The sequence below is a fragment of the Chinchilla lanigera genome, unplaced genomic scaffold, assembly GCF_000276665.1.
Source record: "Chinchilla lanigera isolate Chin_1 unplaced genomic scaffold, ChiLan1.0 scaffold00036, whole genome shotgun sequence".
Taxonomy (NCBI): Eukaryota; Metazoa; Chordata; class Mammalia; order Rodentia; family Chinchillidae; genus Chinchilla; species Chinchilla lanigera.
Window position 1 is genome coordinate 2898676 of NW_004955437.1, and position 19854 is coordinate 2918529.

At 46.2% G+C, this 19854-nt stretch overlaps 3 protein-coding genes across 12 annotated transcripts in view; 2 read left to right on the forward strand and 1 right to left on the reverse strand.

Moving 5' to 3' along the window:
• The window catches only part of Uhrf1bp1 (UHRF1 binding protein 1), a 60530-nt gene extending 54132 nt beyond the window's left edge, over nt 1-6398 (forward strand). Inside the window, exons 17-22 of the mRNA XM_005390117.2 lie at nt 2606-2760; nt 2846-2996; nt 4027-4289; nt 4608-4716; nt 4827-4933; nt 5314-6398. Coding sequence (XP_005390174.1) covers nt 2606-2760; nt 2846-2996; nt 4027-4289; nt 4608-4716; nt 4827-4933; nt 5314-5439 — 911 coding nt within the window. The 3' untranslated portion in view covers nt 5440-6398. The remainder of the gene's footprint in view (nt 1-2605; nt 2761-2845; nt 2997-4026; nt 4290-4607; nt 4717-4826; nt 4934-5313) is intronic.
• A 3865-nt stretch (nt 6399-10263) lies between these two features.
• Nucleotides 10264-17479, reverse strand: Taf11 (TAF11 RNA polymerase II, TATA box binding protein (TBP)-associated factor, 28kDa). The gene is made up of 5 exons (XM_005389535.2): nt 16713-17479; nt 13405-13553; nt 11722-11809; nt 11543-11639; nt 10264-10989 (listed from the first exon to the last, which is right to left on the reverse strand). The coding sequence occupies exons 1-5, from the start codon at nt 16881-16883 to the stop codon at nt 10859-10861; spliced, it is 636 nt and encodes a 211-aa protein (XP_005389592.1). The 5' UTR covers nt 16884-17479; the 3' UTR covers nt 10264-10858.
• Nucleotides 17480-17922: 443 nt separating this feature from the next.
• Nucleotides 17923-19854, forward strand: part of Anks1a (ankyrin repeat and sterile alpha motif domain containing 1A) — a 154174-nt gene continuing 152242 nt past the window's right edge. For all 10 annotated transcript variants that reach the window (XM_013516792.1, XM_005389537.2, XM_013516797.1 and 7 more), the window contains exon 1: nt 17923-18242. In XM_013516792.1, coding sequence (XP_013372246.1) covers nt 18055-18242 — 188 coding nt within the window. In that variant the 5' untranslated portion in view covers nt 17923-18054. The remainder of the gene's footprint in view (nt 18243-19854) is intronic.

Sequence of the window (19854 nt, forward strand, 5' to 3'; positions counted from 1 at the left end):
AAGCGCTTATACTGCTGAGCTATGTCCCCTGGCCTGAAGCATTTTAAATGATACTTGAGAGTATCTAAATAGAGAATATACTGTTTCTCTTTTTATTTTATTTTTAGTAGACATTGACAAATTGTAATTGAATGTTTCTGAGTAAAAGTGATAGTGTGACCTATAAAATGTGGAATTTTTGTATTGAGCTAATTAACATATTTATTACTTCAAATCTGTACCATTTATTCCTCCTGCCTGAGCTTTGTACCTTTTGACCTATATGACTCCCTTCCTCCCACTCTCAGCCTCTGGTATGTCATTCTGCATTTTGCTTCTGTGTGTTCGATTGTTTTAGATTCCATATGTAAGTGAGAGCATGTGTTGTTGCCTTTCTGTGCCTGGCTTGTTTCATTTAACATGATGTCTTTCAAATTCATCTGTATTAGTTTTTGTTTTAGCCAGGGTCTTGCTATGTAGTCCAAGATGGCATTCAACTGACTATGTAGTCCAGGCTGGCTTTGAACTCACATTGATCCTCCTGCCTCAGTCTCCCAAGTGCTGGGATTACAGGTGTGCGCCACCCCTCCTGGCTCAGCTGTGCGGTTGTAAGTGACAGGACTTCCTTCTTTTTAAATGGTGAATGATACTTCATTGCGCACACATACCATACTTTCTTTATCCATTCATTGGTTGAGGGACACATGTAGATTGATTCCTAACTAGTATTACAAATAATGCGCTAATAAACATGGGGATTCAGACAGCCTTGCCACATTCTGATCTCAAATTTGAAGCGTATCCACAGAAGTGGGATTGCTGGGCCAGATGGTGATCCTGATTGTGGTTTGTTTTCAGGCGTCTGTGCAATTTGCATTCCCTCTAGCCATGTCCTGGGCTCTGCTTCTCCCTGTCCTTGACAGCGCTTGATCTCTGTGTCTTTGTGATAATGTCCTTTCTGAGAGGAGTGAGGTGACAGCTGACTGTGGCTTTGATGAGAATGTACTGTTTAAGCTAGGTGGTGTGTGGCTCGTTTGTTTTTATTATTTTTCACTTTGGAAACATTTAAACATGTGTAAAATAGACTGAATTAAATCATGAACGCTCATCTCCAGTCTTCAGCACAGCACTCATGGCCATTCTTGTTTCATATGTGCTGCTGCCTACTTCCTTTGATCTTGTATTGTTTTAGATAAAGCAAATCCCCAGCATCATTTTGTCCATAAATAATTTCAGTTGTGCATTGATAAAAAATACAGAATCAAAAGCGTTTTAAAGATTATAGTAAAATACACATAAATTTTGCCCTCTCAACCATTTCTTTTTTTTTTTTTTTTTTTGGTTTTTTTTTTTGGTTTTTCTCCGGTACCGGGAACCGAACTCACGACCTTGCGCTTGCCAGGCAGGCGCTTTTGCCGCTGAGCTAAATCCCCAGCCCCTTCAACCATTTCTTTTTGAGACAGGGTTTTGCTGTGTAGTGCATGCTGGCCTTGAATTCGCTTGTGTAGCCCAGGCTGGCCTCAAACTCGTGATGGTCTTCCTGTCTCAACTTCCTGAGTGCTGAGATTACAGGCACGTGCTAGCATGCCTGGCCTCTCAACCATTTTAAAGTGTACAGTTCAGTAGAGTTTTTGTTTTTGTTTTTTTTTTTTGAGACAAGGTCTCACCATGCAGTTCAGATTGGCTTGAGCTCACTTTGTAGCCCAGGCTGGTCTCGAGCTCGTAACGATCCTCCTGCCTCAGCCTCCTGAGTGCTGGTATTACAGGCGTCCGCCACCACTCCCGGCTTAGTTCAGTAAAGTTAAATACATTCTCATTGTACTCAACACCACCGTCTATCCTGAGGACACTTGTAAAACTGAAACCCTGTTCTGTCCACAAATTGGGTGTTTAGGTAACTCATGTTAGTTGAGTCATACAATGTTGTTCTTTTGTAATAGCTTCTTATTCTCGATATAATGTCCTCAGTGGCCTCTTTGTTGTAGCATGCGTCAGAGTTTCCTTCCTTTTAAAAGCTAAATATCACTGGGTGGCACACACCTATAATCCCAGCATTTGGGAGGTTGAGGCAGAAGAATCACTGGGAGGGAGTTCAAGGCCAAGCTGAGCTACATAGTGAGTTCAAGGAGAGCCTGAACTGCGTAGTGAAACTCTGCCTCAAAACAAAACAACAAAATAAAAGCTAAATATTGTTCTGTTACATGAGTGTAACCACATTTTGTTTATTCATCCATCTACCGGTGGGCATTTGGGCTATGTCAGTGTGTAGTTTTTATTAAATGTTGCGCAATACCATTATTGTACTTTTAAAAATTAACAATAATCTCTGGGTGTGGTGGTGCATGCCTATAATCCCAGCACTCAGGAGGCTGAGGCAGGAGGATTGCCATGAGTTTGAGGCCAGCCTGGGTTACCTAAATGAGCTCAAAGCCAGCCTACAATATAGTGAGAACCTGACTGAAAAAAAAATGTTAAATTCATCAAATATCTAGTTAATTTCAAATTTCTGGTTGTCTCATAAGTGTCCCAAATATTTTTGTTTTGCTTTTACAATTAATCTTAGTAAAGGTTGGGTTTAAACAGACTTGTTTGACTTTTGACCTTTTTCGTTGTTTTTCTCATGCAGAATCTGGTCTAGAGTCTGTTCCGCTGGGCTCTCTTCCAAGTGTCTTGGATGATGCTGGTGTTCAGAGCAGCCCTGTTGTGGATAACTGTGGCCAAGTGTCCCCAGAGGCTGACAGCTTGGTTTCCCCCAGCAGAGAGGACCTTGTCCTTCACCCGGTCAGCTGCACCATTTTCCTCCCTGCGGAGGGTGGGCAGGGGCTGGAAGCCTGGGACTCGGAGCTGAGAGATTCTCTTTTGACAGGTCTCAGTTCTGATCCTGAGGGTGAAGGAGGTGTCTTTTGGGATTGAGGTACGTGGTGAGGACCTGAGTGTAGCCGTGCAAGCAGAAGAACTGGGCCTGCAGCAGCCAGGCACCATGGCACTCTGGAAGTTCCTGCATGGACAGTACCCTGGTAAGGACAGTAGCCGCTCCAGGTGGGCTGGTGGGATTTACTTAAGGAACCCAGAGATTCCCTGGCACCTGTGTGCTGTGGGCAGCTGCTCTAGTGCCACGCCCTAGGCCCATTTCTCCAGTAGCCCGTTAAGGGGAGGATGAACTCTAGAGAAACCTCTTTCTTGCAAGGATCCACCTTGAGCTCTTTCTGGGGCTGTGTTTCCTAGGCTTGTCTCCATCCTCACTGCCTTGGTATGCCATAAGCTTGTCTATGACCATCACGACCTGATCTTAGAACATTTCCATCACCCAAAATAGCCCCCTAGCCATTACTTTAATGACGTCTTCAGTCTATTCGGAACAGACATTTGGGTTGTTTGCAGTTTTTTTGCTGTTTCAACTAGGGTTGCTGTGAACATCCTTGTATATGGTTCAAGCATTTCTCCAGGGTTATATTTCTGAGGACATGGTTCTAGTTCATTAGGGTAGGTACAGCTTCAGCGTCACTGGATAATGCCAGAATCTTCTGCAAAATGGTTATACCAATCTGCAGCTCCATAAATAGGCAAATTGTTCCATTTCCTTGGCTAAACTTGAGATTGTTCTTTATGGAGTTTTGGGGAGAGTAGCTCAGACCCTGCTTGCTTTCATCACTGAAAGATGAGAAGACCAACACTTACAGGCAGAGACACCCAAATTCAGTGGGGTTGACAGTCCTGTGCTTCAGGAGCTTTCCTCGGGCCGTTAGTCCAGTGCCTAAAGTTCATGGTAAGGCCGGCTTTTAGTTGGTTGTCCCCTCTCTTGCACCTTGAGCGGGATTATAGCAAAGTACCTAAGGCCATGGACTGTGCGGTTGGCCGCGTGGGTTTAATACCTTACCAATTGTGTGATTGTGGACAGGTGATTCTCGGTGGCTGTTTCCCTATAATGTGGGAATGGTGATAGTACACGTGGCAGAGGTTTGTTGTGAGTACTGAAGACATGATAAGTGCTTAGAATTTTCCCTGCATTAATTACTTAACACGTCTTCCTTGTCTTTCTTCCCAAAGAGACAACCCTCCAAGAATCCTCAAATGTGCGGACTGACCACATCCGCCCAGCCGTGGGCCTTCGCTTTGAGGTGGGGCCTGGTGCGGCTGTTCATTCTCCCCTGGCTACACAAAATGGTTTCCTGCATCTCGTGCTTCATGGCTGTAACCTCGAGCTTCTCACTTCGGTGCTTAATGGCCTGGGCCCCTTCTTGGAGGACGAGGAAGTGCCAGTAGTCGTCCCAATGCAGATTGAGCTCCTGAACTCCAGTGTCACCCTAAAGGTGAGAGGCAGCTGTGGTTTCTGCACCGGACTCTGTCAGGCAAGGAATTCTTCCCTCATCAATGAAGTGAGGACATGCATGTTAGCTTCCCCTGTGTGGTAGTGCTATGTAAAGTGTGTTCAGCAGCGAAGCTCATGTCTAACCTTAGCCTGCCTTCGGTATGCTTTGTCTGAGCCTCGGTTTTGCTGTCTCTGGAATGCAGGAATGTGTGTAGAACCAGTGGCATTAAACTGCTTCCAGTTGGATGGGAGAAGCATGGTTGTTACCAAGATCGCCCTGAGCTGGCTGGGGACTTGACACGGTTTTCCTTTGCTGCAGGATGACATCCCCCCCATCTATCCAACGTCCCCGGGCCCTGTCCCCGTCACTCTGGCCATGGAGCATGTTGTGCTGAAGCGCAGTGATGACGGTGTCTTCCACATCAGCGGTGAGTTGGGCTCGTCAGTGCCCCGGCCTCTTCGCCTTTTTCCTCTTCTAAGTGAACTGTGCGGCTGTTGCAGCAGTTTGTCACTTAGCACCTTTGCTCTTTTCCTCCAGCTGTTGCTCAGGACAGACCACCTGCTGAAGTACCTAAAAGTGAGAAGAGGCAGCCCCCCGAAGAGCAGGTGTTGCTGGTGCCCCCTGGAGAGGTTTTTGGAGAGCAGGTGAGGACCTAATGAATAGTGACTTCCCATAACCCTTTACGGCTGTGACTATGGACGCCGGAACCCCAGAGGGCTGAAAAGGTCGCTTGTGTTGTGTGCACTGGGCGGTTGGGGCTCCTGTCCTCCAGCAGCAGCTTCTGGGTGTGCTGGCTGAGGATGTGAGCCAGAGCTGGAGGTGGATGTTGGCTGGCCTGTGGCTGTCTCTTCAGCGATCAGCCCTGAGGGAGCGAGGCTCTTAGAAAAGATCTGGTGGAGTTGCCTGGCTCATTGGCCTAACCGGTGGGTTTGTCTGCTTGAATTCCCCCACTTGTTCCCCTTCCTGGCTGTTGTTGCAAGATGGCACTGCCATGTTCATTAACTGTGAACTCCTTGTTCCTCAGGTGAAAGAACTGCCTGCCCTTCAAAAAGAACTTACAGAAACTAAGCAAGCATTGGCCAATGCCAAGCTGGAGAAAGAAACACTTCTTCAGGAGATTAGGAGATATAACCCCCTCTTTGAGCTCTGATAGCAGAGGCTCAGCCGTCTGTGCCAAGGAGAGAAGCGAACACCAGCAGCAGCATTCGGGATGGAAGGCGCTGTCCGGTGTGGACTCGGCTACCGAGGAGGCCCTAGGGACCAGGTGTGCTTCCTCCTGGCTGTTCTAGCTCAGAAGGAGGACAAGGCAGAGCGTAGCCGCATCCCAGGAAAGTGCGGGTAGCTTCGTGCGTGGCTCAAGCAGTGTGTCAGGCCTTATAAAGCCTTTTGGCCCTCTGTGTCCTGGGTGGAATCTTCTCCACCGCACGGGGCCATTTCGCCTCCTGGCTTTATGGCAGAGATAATTGCTTCCGTCGCAGCCCGTGTGAACAAGTCACAGTACTCACCTCCTCAGTCACCCGCAGATCCACCAAAGAGTCCATGTCCCAGAGCTTCCTGAAGCAGGCTGGAGGAGGTCTTGGTCTGAGCTCTGGCCTTGTGAGTGGGTTAGGACAGGAAATAGTCCAGCAGGGGTAGGGTCAGGAGAGGCACACTCATAAGGAAGCCCTGGCCTCAGACTGTTTTGGAGTAGGAGCCAGGCTCAGGTCTTCTCGGCTGACACTACCATCTGCTTGGTTAGGGTCAAACCTCCTTTCAGTGGGAATTTCATCATTGTGATGCTGCAGTAGAAGTAAACAGCCATATCATCTTTCCTCTCTATATAATTTATTTGGAATGAAAATAAAGAAGAAATATTTGCTCTGAGCTAGGTTGCAGGCATGATGTGGTAGGGGATTGGTGTACGGGACCTTGATTCTGAGCCCCTCAACTCCTGCCCTCTGCTACAGCTGCGCCTGACAGGTCTCTTCCTCGGTCTCCCTGGGGTCCCTGCTCATCTGCTTCCCAGCACTGGGACTTCCTACAGGTGGTCACCTGAGTACTTGGTGGCTTGGCAGCTAAATATGTATTTCTTACACTTGAATATATAGATCTTGACCTGTTGCCTCTCGATTCCGCCCATTAGTGTGGGTTTTTTAAATCATGTAATTTTAAGAAAAAGGGAAATTTTAAGGAAAAAGCAAAGCAGAACCAAAACCCTCCTACCCATGTAGGTTTGCCTCTCTCCCCTAGAAAAGTGCTGTTTCTCCCATTTCTTTCTGAATTCTCCAAAACTCTGCCTTCACCATACTGCTCTGTGGTGTGCTTCCAGCTGTGCCAGTTGGGCAGGAGTTCACCAGCTAACTCTCCTCGACCTAGGCAAGATGGTGGGACAGTGAGTTAGGTCACTAAAGCTTTAGTCATATATGACCCACTGAAGGAGAAGTAAAATGGTTTCTTTCGTAGGAAATCATGCTTGACTTGTACACTGTCGTGTTTTTGAGGAAAAAAGAAACATGTTCTTAAAGGAACAAAATCTAATTTGTTCAGGCTTTTCCAGGACTGTTGTTCTTCACTAAGGCAAATTTGTAAACAGCAGTTACTGTGAGATTTTGGGAATTTGTCACTCTTGGGAAACAAATTAGAGACTGAGGAATGAAGAAATGTCTTTTCGGAAAAACTGTGAACACAGGACATTTCCTAAGGTTTGATAGTCCGTTCAACCTTATGTAGGATTTTTATTAGTGACCTAAATGTAGGCTTTTATAATGAACTAAAGTGTTCGCACTTCTAAGCACTGGAAGGTAGATCAGAAGAGATTTTTAAAAACCCCAAAGCCACAGAGGTCACAAGCAAGTCTGTGAACATTCAGAAAAATGATAGGTTCAGGATCGCTCTGTGTAAAGCGATGTGTTTATGGAAGAATAATCAGCTGTGGCAGTGAGAGGTGTAGAACTGGAGAGAGAAGCTGCACCATTGCTGAGAGGATGGGATCAGCGTGCCGTTTTGGCCAGAAGCTGAGCTGCCCTCTCAGCATCATTGGGAGGGGCGCTGTGAACAGCACTAAGGACAGCACCGTACGAGCAACCATGGCTGATGACTATTTTTTTTTTCCCCCCTGTACTGGAGATTGAATCCAGGGCCTTGCACATGCTAGGCAAGTGCTCTCCCATAGAGCTATACCCTCAGCCCTTTGAGATGTTTGTTTCCTGGTACTGGCAATTAAACCCAGGGCCTCTGTGTGCTAAGCAAGTGCTCAGCCATTGAGTTATACCCTCAGGCCTTTAAGATTTTTGTTCTTTGTTTTACGGTACTAGGGATTGAACCCAGGGCTTCTGCACTGAGCTACATCCCAGCCTTTCTTTCATTTTTAAAGTTTTGAGAGAGTGTCTTGCTAAGTTGCTAAATTGCCAGGCTGGCCTCAAACTTGGGTACTCCTCCCTCAGCCTCCCAGATAGCCGGGGTTACAAGTGTGCACCACTGTGCCTGGCCATAGTTATGTTTTAATCAAATTATCTGTGCATTTCTGGTGACCTCATTTATCAACTATATGTAGAAGGGAGGAAATGTCCAGAGAACAGTAAAAGTTCTGAGAAAATGGGGGTGCTTTCAGATGAGGGTGCCCTCTTTAACATCCAGACTGCGTTCTTCAAGGATGACAGCTGCAGGGAGTATTTGATCCCATATGCAGTCAAGAGCAAGGACTCAGTCCTAAAATACTGCTAGCTCTAGAGCTCTACCTCACTGCCGTGGGTAAAAGAAAACGTTTGTAGCAGATTGGAAACTAAAGCGCTTTTGGTCCAAGTAGTAGCACCAGCCTAACGGCTACATGACTGCAGAAGGTTTAAGAGGAATCCCTGAATGATGGCCTTTGGAAAGGAATTATAGATTGGAGCTACTTGGTAATATACAACGGCAGCTGGTCCCTCCACAGACTACATCCCTTAGCGCTTCTTTCACAGGCTGAATGTTGAAGGTAGGGGGAGGCTGGGGATCACTAGTCTTCTCCATAAGCTTGCAGTAGACACACACCAGCAGGTACCAAGGCTGACGCTGTGCTCTTGAAGAATCCCACACTTGAGGCCACACTGTCAGGCTCTGTGCTGTCTGAGGGAGTCTGGAGTGCTTGTCCATGCACAAGGTGGAGCCTTGGGATTTCCTTATGTGGCAGCTTTGGCTGTTATGTCTTGAAATCCTCTCTCAGAAAATGTGGTAGGTATAGGGTTCACTATTCCACGGGGTTTTAGTAAAAATCACCCTGTATATTGTCATACGCCTATCACTGGGGGACGAGGCTATCTAATGAGTCACGTGAACTGGTGGTAGTCTTCGGGATAAGGGTAAAGAAAGATGACAGAAAAGGTAGCAGTGTGAGCCCTTTGGGATAGCTTATATTTTCCGCCTTGGAGCCCAACACCGATCAAGAAATGACACCTCCGAAAATGCCTGGGGTGATGGCATCTGTGTCCCTCAGACCCCAGCTGCTGTACTCCGTCATTTCAGCTGCACATTTACAACCACGCATTATCTGCGATTGTCTTCATTTCCTGTTTACATGGGTGTGCTGGGGATGTGCTTTCTGTGAATGGACTGGAGTTTAAGTCCTGTTTTCAATTCACTGGAATAATTCACCTCATTTCTCCAAGACTGGAGCTGGTTCTAGTCACGCGATGCTGCTTGGTTCTGTTTCACCTGGGCCTCCTTTGACCGTGGCTTCGATCTCTATGCCACCACCTGCACGGTTCTGAACACTGGGCCTGTGTGTGGAACGCACGAGGGATTGAGCACCACTTCTCACAGATGCTGTCCCTGCAGTGCTTCCTTTTGTCTCATTTATTGTACATTGGTTTCCCCTAGGGGGAGACAGAGGCTGTGGAAAGAAGGTTCTGTAGCTGGCCGCACTAAGGCTACCTGGGAACTTTCCATTCCATTGCGCTGCCCATCCCCACCCCCAATTTTAGTATTCACTGAAACGTCTTAAGATCAGTTAGAGTCAAAGTCACAAAACTCAGAATGAGTGAGCTCTGCTGCCTGTCACTGTACTTGCGACTGGGAACTGTGAGAGCTGTGTTGCGGCCTTGTAATTTATCACTGTTGTGTCAGAGACCTGGGGTGGCGCCCTATAGGAATATTCCCTTGTTCTCTGGGTAGGGGTGGATGGTCACTATCACTGAATGGGCACGACACATTCCCCACGACACAAGGGGGAAGTGATTTCGTGTAACCTTTAAGAGTAAGGCCTTGCTAAGTGGCCAGATTTGGGATTTGATTTCCCTCCTTTGTTTTCAGCCTTATTCGGTACCTTCAATTGCAATAGGTGTAGTTTCTACAGCTGTTTATAAAAAAGTTCCTGTTATAACCGAGTATCTTTTTGTCAGCTTATTAGTTTTTGGTCAAGATTTAGCTTGTGTTATAGCATTTCTTTGTGGAATGCTCCATGGAAGTGTCTTTTTTTTGGCTAATTACTTACAGCCTTGAGTTTTAATGTAAGATACTAAAAGTCAGATCTGTCCAGATTTCAAAGTCTAAGCTGTTTCCCCCACTCAGGGTGCTAAACAGAATTGGAATCTTTACTAAGACCTGCTCAAGGAAAGCTTCAAGAGAGAGCAGCCTCAGAGCCCTTCTCCGGTACACTGAACAGTGCGTTTCTGGGGATTACGAATTATATACAGTAGCCTTACTACTGCTAACCACTGTCAATAAAAGGTCACTCCATCCCCTCTGTGTGAGGACAACACTGAGAATGTATGTGATGAACTGGAATCCTGGTCAGTATTGGGCAATTTCAATGTTACAATATTGAATCCAACCCTGAGTGTACTGGTTCTGTGAACCACCTGAGAAACAATTAAACTTACTAAACAGCATTGGTTGTGGTATATCTATTTATAGGAGTCAAAGCTTTATGGGCTTTTATGTCGTTTTAAAGTACCTGAAGTGCTCTTTTGTGAGTTAAAACTTTGATGATGCTAGTAGAAAATGGGAAGGGCTCACAAACTTCTACAAAAAAGCCAAGGCTAGTTTTATTTGGACACCAAAAAAGAATGATCAAATTCTCCCCATTCCAACCAGCTAGACACAAAATGATTACAAGCTGGAAAAGTCTCATGATCGGTCACCAAAATCCACAGGAGAATCTTAAACGTTAGCAAGCACAAATTATCTCTGCTGCTGTTAGTGCCGCAGCCTTCATGGTGGCGTAGCACAGGTCAAAAGTTTCTGGTGGTTTCATCCACTTCAAACCGGATGCAAGAAACAACTTAGTCTTGGTGCTTTAGGCTGCTGTGTGAAAGTTCTCTCGGAAGATTTTCTCCCTGAAGAGCTCCCCTGCCCGAAAGATGCTGCAGGTCCCTGCCCCTTTCTTCTTCCAGCTAGCCAGAGACAGCCGGGCATCTCAAAATGGCCTATGCGGTTCCAAAATTCAGTCAAGGCAACTGTGAAGCAGGCTGCATGCCTTCTAGGTGTGGCATTAAAACCGTCATGGAATCTCTGGAGGACTGCGATGCCGAGGCAACCAGTGCAGAAAGTCTCAGGGAGCAGGGAAGGAGAGCCAGAATTCCTCCTGTCAGTAACAGGCCTTTTGGGGCTTCGGTCTAGAAGAAGGTGATTTTTTTGTGCTTCGAGTTGGGGATTTGACCCTTTGACTTCAGCCTCCGGACAGCCTCCCTCATGTGTTTGGGTTGCAGCGGTGGCGTCTCTCCCCACTTCTCACACACATCCAGTGCTAAGCAGAGGGAAAGGAGAACGTTTCATTATCACATGCAAACTTACCGATCACATAATCCTTTCGCATCCTGTAATTCTTATTCACTCTTTCTAAACTTGCCAAGGGAATAAATCAAGACATTTCCCTTCTCTCCTGCTTAATCAAGATTTCACAAGCTAGAGGTTAGCAATGGGAAGCAGCCAGGCTTTTTCTCAACAGAGAGGGCCTTCCTAGGGGTGACAGTGTCAGGGACAACCTACCATACAGCACACTAACCAGGTTCTCCCTGGGGATGGCTTTTCTTCTATCAGCAGAGACAAGCAAGCTGTGGTAGCAAAAAACAAAATCTGCTGTTTGTACCCTGGACTAATGAGAGGTATGCGGGGAGGGATTTTCCAGATAGTTCCTTGTCCCCTAGTATTGAAACATAACAAACAATAGTTGTGCTTTCCTAAATACGAGGCTTCCCCAGTGCAAAGGAAACTCCCACAGGTGCTTCAGCAAGCTCCTTGCTATAGGTATTCTTGAAGAGTGCCCCAGGGACAATCCATGTGTAACCAGCATCACTCACCTTCTTCTACCACCTCCCCAACGAAAACCTTGGAAATACCGGACATGGCAATGACGACATTCTGAGACACAGAGGTGCCAGTGATGGACTGGATCAGCTTAAAAGAAGAACAAAGACTGGTGATGATGAAAGCCTGGTTCAGCCGTGACACACGACAGTGAGGTAAAGCTCGCCCTTACCCTTTTAATGGCTGCCTTAGGGAAAGCGGACCGGCGGTACATTTCATAGCGGTTCAGCTGCTCCTCCGAGAAAGAAGAGACCAGGATTCTAGACAAAGAGTCAGCCAATTAGCTGATAGCAATGAAAGCTGAAGATATCACGTCAAGAAAAGCAAGTCTCAGACAATTATAAATCATACTGAGGGAGTCTGGTATCAGGCTTGGTGCCAATGAGGAATGGAGGTAACATTTCTACTGTTAAGGAATTTGACAAAATATCAAATACAATTTCTTTATTAAAGACAAAAGCTGAACTATGGGGCACAGTGTCATAATTTATAGACTGTGGCTTCAGCATTAGGCTCCCTCTCCCCCTAATTCTACCTTACTGCATTTCACATTGATAATAAAAACTTAAAATTTAATAGTTTATATTCAAACTAGTAGTTTTCTTTTTTTTTTTTTTTCTTCATCTTTTTGAGACAGGGTCTCACTATGCAGTTCAGGCTGGCCTTGAGCTCACTTTATAGCCCAGGCTGGTCTCGAACTTGCAATGACCCTCCTACCTCAGCCTCCTAAGTGCTGGGATTACAGGAGTGTGCCACCACACCCAGCTTAAACTACTGGTATGCAACATTAACAGATTTAGGGGGAAAATATTTGCAAAATATATACAAACAATACTTGTAATATATGATTAATTCTTTCAAATAAAAAGATGGCCAAACCAATTGTAGGAAATGAAAATAGGACACGAGCAGGAAATTTATAAAAATATCAATGGCCAATAAATAGAAAAACAAAACCTTCAGTATTAATTTAGGAAGTTAAAATGATAATCTGAGCTGGGTGTGGTGATGTACACCTGTCATCCCAGAAATCTGGGATGCTGAGGCAGGAGAACGGGAAGTTGGAGCTCAGCCCGGGCAATTTAGTAAGACCCTGTCTCAAAAAGCAACAAAGCGCTGGAGATGCAGGTCAGTGTGAAGGCCCTGGGTTCAATGCCCAGTACTACCAAAAAAACAAGGCCAAAACCCAGCAAAACAAAATAAAACAATAAAATACCTTTCAAAACTTTGGAAATATGTACAAAAACTTTTCATACTTTTGATAAGTCATTAAATTGCTCAGGTCGGACTCAAACTTGCAATCCTCCTGTCTTGGCTTCCCAGAGTGCTGGGATTACAGGTGTACACCAGCATGCCTGTTGTTTTTATTTTTTTATTTATTTTTTCCTCTGGTACCGGGAATTGAACTCACGACGTCGTGCTTGCCAGGCAGGCCCTGTGCCACTGAGCTAAATCCCCAGCCCCTGTTTTTTTAATATTGCCTAAACTAGCAATTATACTTTTAGGAATTTATCTTAAGAGTGCAGTGGGCAAATATGCAAAGATATGCTTAGATACATTACAGTGTTGTCAAAAGAAAAAAAAATCAACCAGAATAGCTATAGGGGCTGGTTAAAGTTCATCCATATAACGAGATACAATGCACCATTAAAAATGATTTATCAGCATATTTACTAACATGAAAATAGCTATACATATCAAGTATCAAAAAACAAATCTGAAAAGGTACATGCACAAATATTATGTCCAGCAAAAGCTCTCTTGGGTTTCAAAAAGAAAAAAATGTATAGGCCAAGAAAAGTGTATGAAATGTGTGTAGTTAAGTCAGAACTTTGAAATGGGGAAAGTGACTTACTGCATCTTCTGAATCTCATCTTCATCCACTTTCTGCTTTTTCTCTTTCTTTTCTTTGGTCTCTATTTTCAGTTTTTTGGCTGCAGGAGCAAGTAATGATGAGTCTTCCCTTTCACCTGGTGTTAAATCTGAGACATCTTGACTCTTGAGCTGGGAAAAACGAAAGAAAACCTGTTATACATTTGACCTACTTTCAGGTGTGGGCAAGGTAAAAAGAGATCATTCTTACAACATAACAAATCCATTTATTGAGTAGTTTTTTGGTTCTAGGCACAGACTGTACCATCAAGTGTAGATACAGGATTTCTCCTAAGGGAAGGTTATAGCTCAATCTGCAAGAAAACTAGCTAAATAATCCAGTTTTCTAATTTAGCTATGATCAGAGCTCCAGAATCTGTTTACAAAGTAATGAAATTTCAGGGATCAAAACAAACACTCTCTTCTCTTCTTTCCTCCTGGGCCTCCTTTTTTGAGGTTTTTTTTTTTGTTTTGTTTTGTTTTTTTGAGACACATCTTGCTATGTAGTCCAGGCTGGCCTTGAACTTGCAGTGATCCTTTTGCCTCAGCCTCTCCAGTGCTAGGTTTATAGACCTGTGCCACCATGTCTGGCTCCATAAATTTTTTTTTTTTTGTCTTTTTGAGACAGGGTCTTGCTATGCAGTTCAGGCTGGACTTGAGCTCAGTTTGTAGCCCAGGCTGGCCTCAAACTTGCAACGATCCTCCTGCCTCCTCCTGCTTCAGCCTCCCAAGTGCTGGAATTACAGGAGTGTACCACCATGCCTGGCTTTTTTTTAAGACAGGGTCTTGCTCTGTAGTCCAGGATGGTCTTGAACTCACTATGTAGCCCAGGCTGGCCTCAAACTCACGGAGACCCTCCTGCTTCAGCTTCCTGAGTGCTGGGATTACAGGTGCACGCCACCACGCCAGGCTTCATAAACAATAGTTTAATAAATGTCTGTTTAATAAGAGCAAAAATCATATCCAAACTTTGTCCTGACTTCACATGGAATCTTAAGACAACAAAGCTCATTAATGAGATTTAACTGTCCACCTTAGAGGAACTCAAATTTAAACACAAGAATATGGGAGGTAGATGGGAGTGAAGATAGTGTATCCTTGACATTTTTCAGATTTTTTTCTAGCTGATTTGCACAAGTTTTCTAGCTTATTTGTACTTCAATTTTGGAGATGTACATTTTCCTAAAAAAGCATCCATTTTCCTTATACTTCCACACCTATCCGGTTTAAGCTTGGATATTAAATTTTCTTTTCTTCTCAGTGGTGCTAAGGCCTTGTCCTCATGCTCTACCACTGAGCCACACACTCAGTCCCTATACTCTTTTTTTCTTTTTTTTTGGTCTTTTTGAGGCAGGGTCTCACTATGCAGTTCAGGCTGGCCCTAAGCTCACTTTGTAGCCCAGGCTGGCCTCAAACTCATGATGATCCTCCTGCCTCAGCCTCCTGAGTGCTGGAATTACAGGCATGCACAACCACGCTCAGCAGTCCCTATGTTCTTTAAGTGTTAACTCATTAGTATCTACTTTCATCGTTAACTCCTTGTTCCTATACTCTTCTGGTTTATTATCTTTCAGTTTCTTGGGTTGGGTCCTTATTTTCTTTCTTTTTTTGGCGAGGGGGAGGTCCTTATTTTCAAAACTCCGTAAGGCTATGAATTTTTAATAGATAAGACTTTGGCTAAATCTTTTAGCATTTGATATAATGTTAATTTCTTTAATATGAGGGTTATTTAAGAAACAGTTTAATAATGTCTGATGGTTAGTATTTTTGGGGGGAGGGGACAGGCTTTTTGTTGATAATATCAAGTATATTACACTGTACTAACAGGATGTGACCTGTAACATTTTTACTTTTAAGCATTTATGTTTATGTTTTCCTTTCTAGTTTGGTATGTGACCTTGTTTTTTGGTCTTTTTGAGACAGGGTCTTCTTATGCAGTTCAGGCTAGCCTTGAGCTCACTTTGTAGTCCAGGCTGGTCTCGAACTCTCAATGATCCTCCTGCCTCAGCCTCCCAAGTGCTGGAATTACAGGCATGCGCCACCACAATCGGCCCTGTGACCAGTTTTTAACAGGGCTTTAGAAGCATCACAATTACACTTTCTGTTGGGTGCAAGTTTCTGTACAACTAAGTTAATTACTCAAAATTCTTTTTTCTTGAGACCTACTTTAAGGCTTTTTTTTGGTTTGTTTTAAAGTTTTTTGACAGAAGGTCTCTTTTGTAGTCCAGGCTTGTCTCGAACTCACTATGTAGTCCAGGCTGGCCTCCAACTTGTGGCAATCCTCCTCCCTTAGCTTCCTGAGTGCTGAGATTATAGTCAAGTGCCACCACATCCAGCTTAAGGTATCTTTCTTAAAACTTCTGCCCTATTTTTCTCTTTTTCTAAAAGTTCTTTGTATATTTTGATGCAACCTTATACTCTGAAAGCCCATTTTCATCTAATCTAATGTTCACTCTTAAGACCTTGTAAGGTCTTTTTAGCTCCAAGACTCTGAGATTCTACTTCTGGAACTGGAACTCTGAGGATGGGGAGATTCTGGTGCCCTGACTGATACTCAGCCAGGCAACACTGCTGCGCACTTGTGTTGGCTCAACTAATAGGTTTGGGGTTTTGAAGCTACAGAGATCCTTGGGCACTAGCACTCATGTCACTGCTAGCTGTTAAACGTCCCAAGAGAGTAAAAACATGATTTAACCAGTGATTCTTTCAGAAATTTCCCTTTATCAGATCTGATCGACTTTTTAAAAATGAAAAGCTGTGCTTAAACAACATCTAAGAGAAAGTATACTGTGGTGGAGAGAGTGCCAGAAATTTTGGGGTTTAGTTCTTACACAAGGTCTCCGTGTGATATCGACTCCCAGTTCCCTCTCCAGGAAAAACAAGAAGATGCTTAAATTTCCTAGCTGGGCGTGGTGGCACACGCCTGTAATCCCAGCATCCGGGAGGCTGAGAAGGAGGATCACCGTGAATTCGAGGCCAGATGGTGCAAGGCCAGCCTGAATTACAGATCGAGACCCTGTCTCAAAACAAAACAAAAAACAAAGCAAAACAAACAAGAAAAAACAAAACAAAAAGTAGCTTTAATCCGTAAAGGCAATGATTAAAAATTTCACCCAGAGTTTGGTTCTCGAACAGAACCAGCCCTAGAATTTTGTCCTGTCCCTCATCCCTCGAGACTGCAATGTAGAGAGAGTGAGTTGGACTTTTTCTGGCTCGGGAAGGGCTAACCCAGGACAGCTACACACGCAGCCACTCATACAATCTTGGGGTACACCTTCCATCTCTTTATACCTCGCCTTCCTCCGCTACGGCTTCTTTCAAGTCCGCATCTCCGTCTCCATCAGTTTCCTCCGGGATTGCGTCAGTGTCTGCAGTCCCCGGGATCACGGGAGCGGAGGTCGTCTCATCTGACTCCGCTGTCTCTCCACCTTTGTCCGTGGGCGACTCTCGGGCACTGTCCATCGCAGCCAAGACTGGAGCGGGGAGGAGATCGCAGCGCTCTCAGCCGCCTGAGCGCCACAGCAAGCCCGTAGTTTATTTCCTGTTTGTCGCGTATAGATGACATCACCGCTATAGGTCCTCGGAGGGGTCATTTTGAAGCGCGCGAAAGCTTTGAGGGATCTAAAGGCTAGTGTAAACCACCCGACGTGCTCCGATTTTGTGGTAGCGGAGAGAAGAAAGGTTGGAAGTGTGAAGTCTTTCGCTGTAGGAAACCAGCATTTGTGAAGGGAAACAGTTTTGTTGACCGAGTCTTCAATTTCGCACGCACCTAGCGAGGGCGGAGCTCGGAGTCATCCCTAAAGAATTGTTCCAATTTATTGTCAGGAGACAACTACTGACCGCTTACTTTCAGGCGGGAACAGTGCTACGTGGTTACCGGGGAACAAAACAAACAAGCTTCTACTTAGTAACATGCTTTTTGGAGGGGCTTCAAAGTCTGAGTTTAAAAAAATGTCAATTTGGTTTATCTCATCAAAACTAAAGAGGACAAAGACGGTCTCTGCCTTGAAAGTCACCAGTGCAGACTGGGCGATCTGAGTGCCGAGAATGTTTTCATTTTCTTCCTCTTTTCCTGTGGAGGTAGGAGGGAGGGCGTTTTACTCATTTCTGTATCACTAGATCACTAGATCTCGCACAGATCACTTCATGTATACATGCTGCAAGCGCAGACTTGGAAATGCGGGCGCGCGTTACCATACTTTTTGTTTCCACACTGCCTGGATCATTATCGTATTTCCAGTGCCGTGAACTCCCCAGGGCTTGGGGTAGGCGCGTCCAGGTGGGCCCGTTTGTCGCTTCCAGCTCTTCGATGGGGGTCCGCACGCTGCATGGACACCGGGCTGCCAGAGGCCGGGAAGGGAAGGACTAGGTGCACCTGCGCTGCTGCGCGTGGCCCCGCCCAGCTAGGTGGGCGAGGGGCGGGGCAGGGGGCGCGGTGACGCGTGACGCCAATCCCGGAAGTGACGCGCTCGCGTGTGTGTGAGGGGGGGTAAAGCGGGGGGAAGGCGGGGGGAGGGGGGGTGGTGTCCCCGGCCGGTTCGGGGGTGCGTTGCCCGGAGACGGAAAGTTTGGGAGCCAGAGCAGGCTCGGCGGCGGGCCCGGGGAGGGGGTCCGGGGGGCGGCGGCGCTGGGGATGGGGAAGGAGCAGGAGCTGCTGGAGGCGGCCCGCACCGGGCACCTCCCGGCTGTGGAGAAGCTGCTGTCCGGGAAGCGGCTCTCCTCGGGCTTCGGCGGCGGCGGCTCCGGGGGTGGCGGCGGAGGTGGCTCCGGGGGCGGCGGCGGCCTCGGCTCCTCCAGTCACCCGCTCTCCAGTCTGCTCAGGTGGGTGCGCGCGCGGCCCGGCCCCGCCTGGAAGCCGCGGCCCCCGCCCGTCGGTGGGGTCCCCGGAGAGGTCGGGGCACCGAGCCTGGGCCGGTGGGTTTGCGGGGTCCCCGGGGCGACGGCGCGCGGGGGCTCGTGCAGCCTCCCGGGCCGCGGCGGAGAATGGTGGGAGTGCCCAGGTGGCACCGCGCCGCATGGCACAGCCTCGCTGCACCCTCGCCCGCTACGGGGTGTCTGCTGTGGTTTCTTACAAAAGCCACTTGAGAGCAAATACACAGAAAATCTCGCTCACCTCCTGCAGAAACTCCCACGCCTTGCAGCGTCTCGCGGCTCCCCTGGAGGAAATTCTGTTGATTCCTTCTCTTAGGACCTTGGAACCTTGCTCCAGGCTCTGCAGGACTAGGCTTTTGTTTATACTAAAATTGTAGATTTATGGCTCTCCAAGAGTTTGTCTTTGAGTCTCTCGCAGTCACCCTCGCTGCGTTCATCTTAGTTGTAGATGCAGGGTTCATCAGGGGGCTTTAAAGAAATAAAGGTCTAGAAAGCTTATTTAGGAAGCCGAAAGGTGCTTTAAACTTTCCCGAGATCCGTTAAACACTTGAATCTGGGGCTTTAGAGCTTGAGGGGAAGAGATCACTTTTGTGTAACTGGGAAGGAGGGTTGGAAGCACTTTGTCAGTGCGAGTGAAATGTGTTGGTTCCGCAGCGCTTTCATAGCCTGTTTTCCTTCCTTGTTCTGAGGTTTTTAAAGAAGTGGAAGTGCATTTAGAAATGGCTTCGTTAGCTTTTGTTCCCTATTAGTTTATGTAACTTCAATTTGAGCTTGGACCCGAGAAGCCTAAGGCTCTAACAGATTGTTATGTATTAAGCACCGAGTACCAACCAAGATCTTTACAGGAAGATTTTAAAAAGCAGTATAAAGAAAAGAACCCTCCCTTGGAACTTCCTTAAGGGAAGGAAGACCCAGTACTAGGATGCTGCTATTTCTCCAGCTCCCCACTAGAACAGTACTGGCTCTGGAATTACTCAAGATTTGTTGAATAAGAGAATCAGTGAGTGAACCATTTCTGAATAAACAGGCGGTGGTATTCCTGTGATTGTTGGATGTTCAGGGAACGGAGACATCACCTTAGGGTGGGATGGAGGTCAGGGCCTCCACGGGGAGGGGTCGTTAAGCTGGGTTTGAAGAATATAAGGGTCTGGGTCGGTGAAACATGATGGGAATGTTCCAGGTGGGCACATCTTGATCAGAGGTGCAGAAGTGAGGAGACTTGTTTGTTGTATGTGGGTCCCTAGGAGAACTAGTTGCTTGGACTCTTGAGTAATAAATAAGAATGTTAAAAAAAAAAAAAAAAAAAAAAAGGGCTGGGGATTTAGCTCAGCGGCAAAAGCGCCTGCCTGGCAAGCGCAAGGTCGTGAGTTCGGTTCCTGGTACCGGAGAAAAACCAAAAAAAAAAAAAAAAAGAATGTATTGGTACACTTCTATCAGAGCGATAGTCTTTTTCCTGTTTATGTTCCTAGTCTCTGCATTAGTGCCTGCTGACTCACAGGTGCTCAGTATATGTACCTTGGATGTGTGAATTGGGTTTTGAATCCTACCTGGGTTCTTTGAG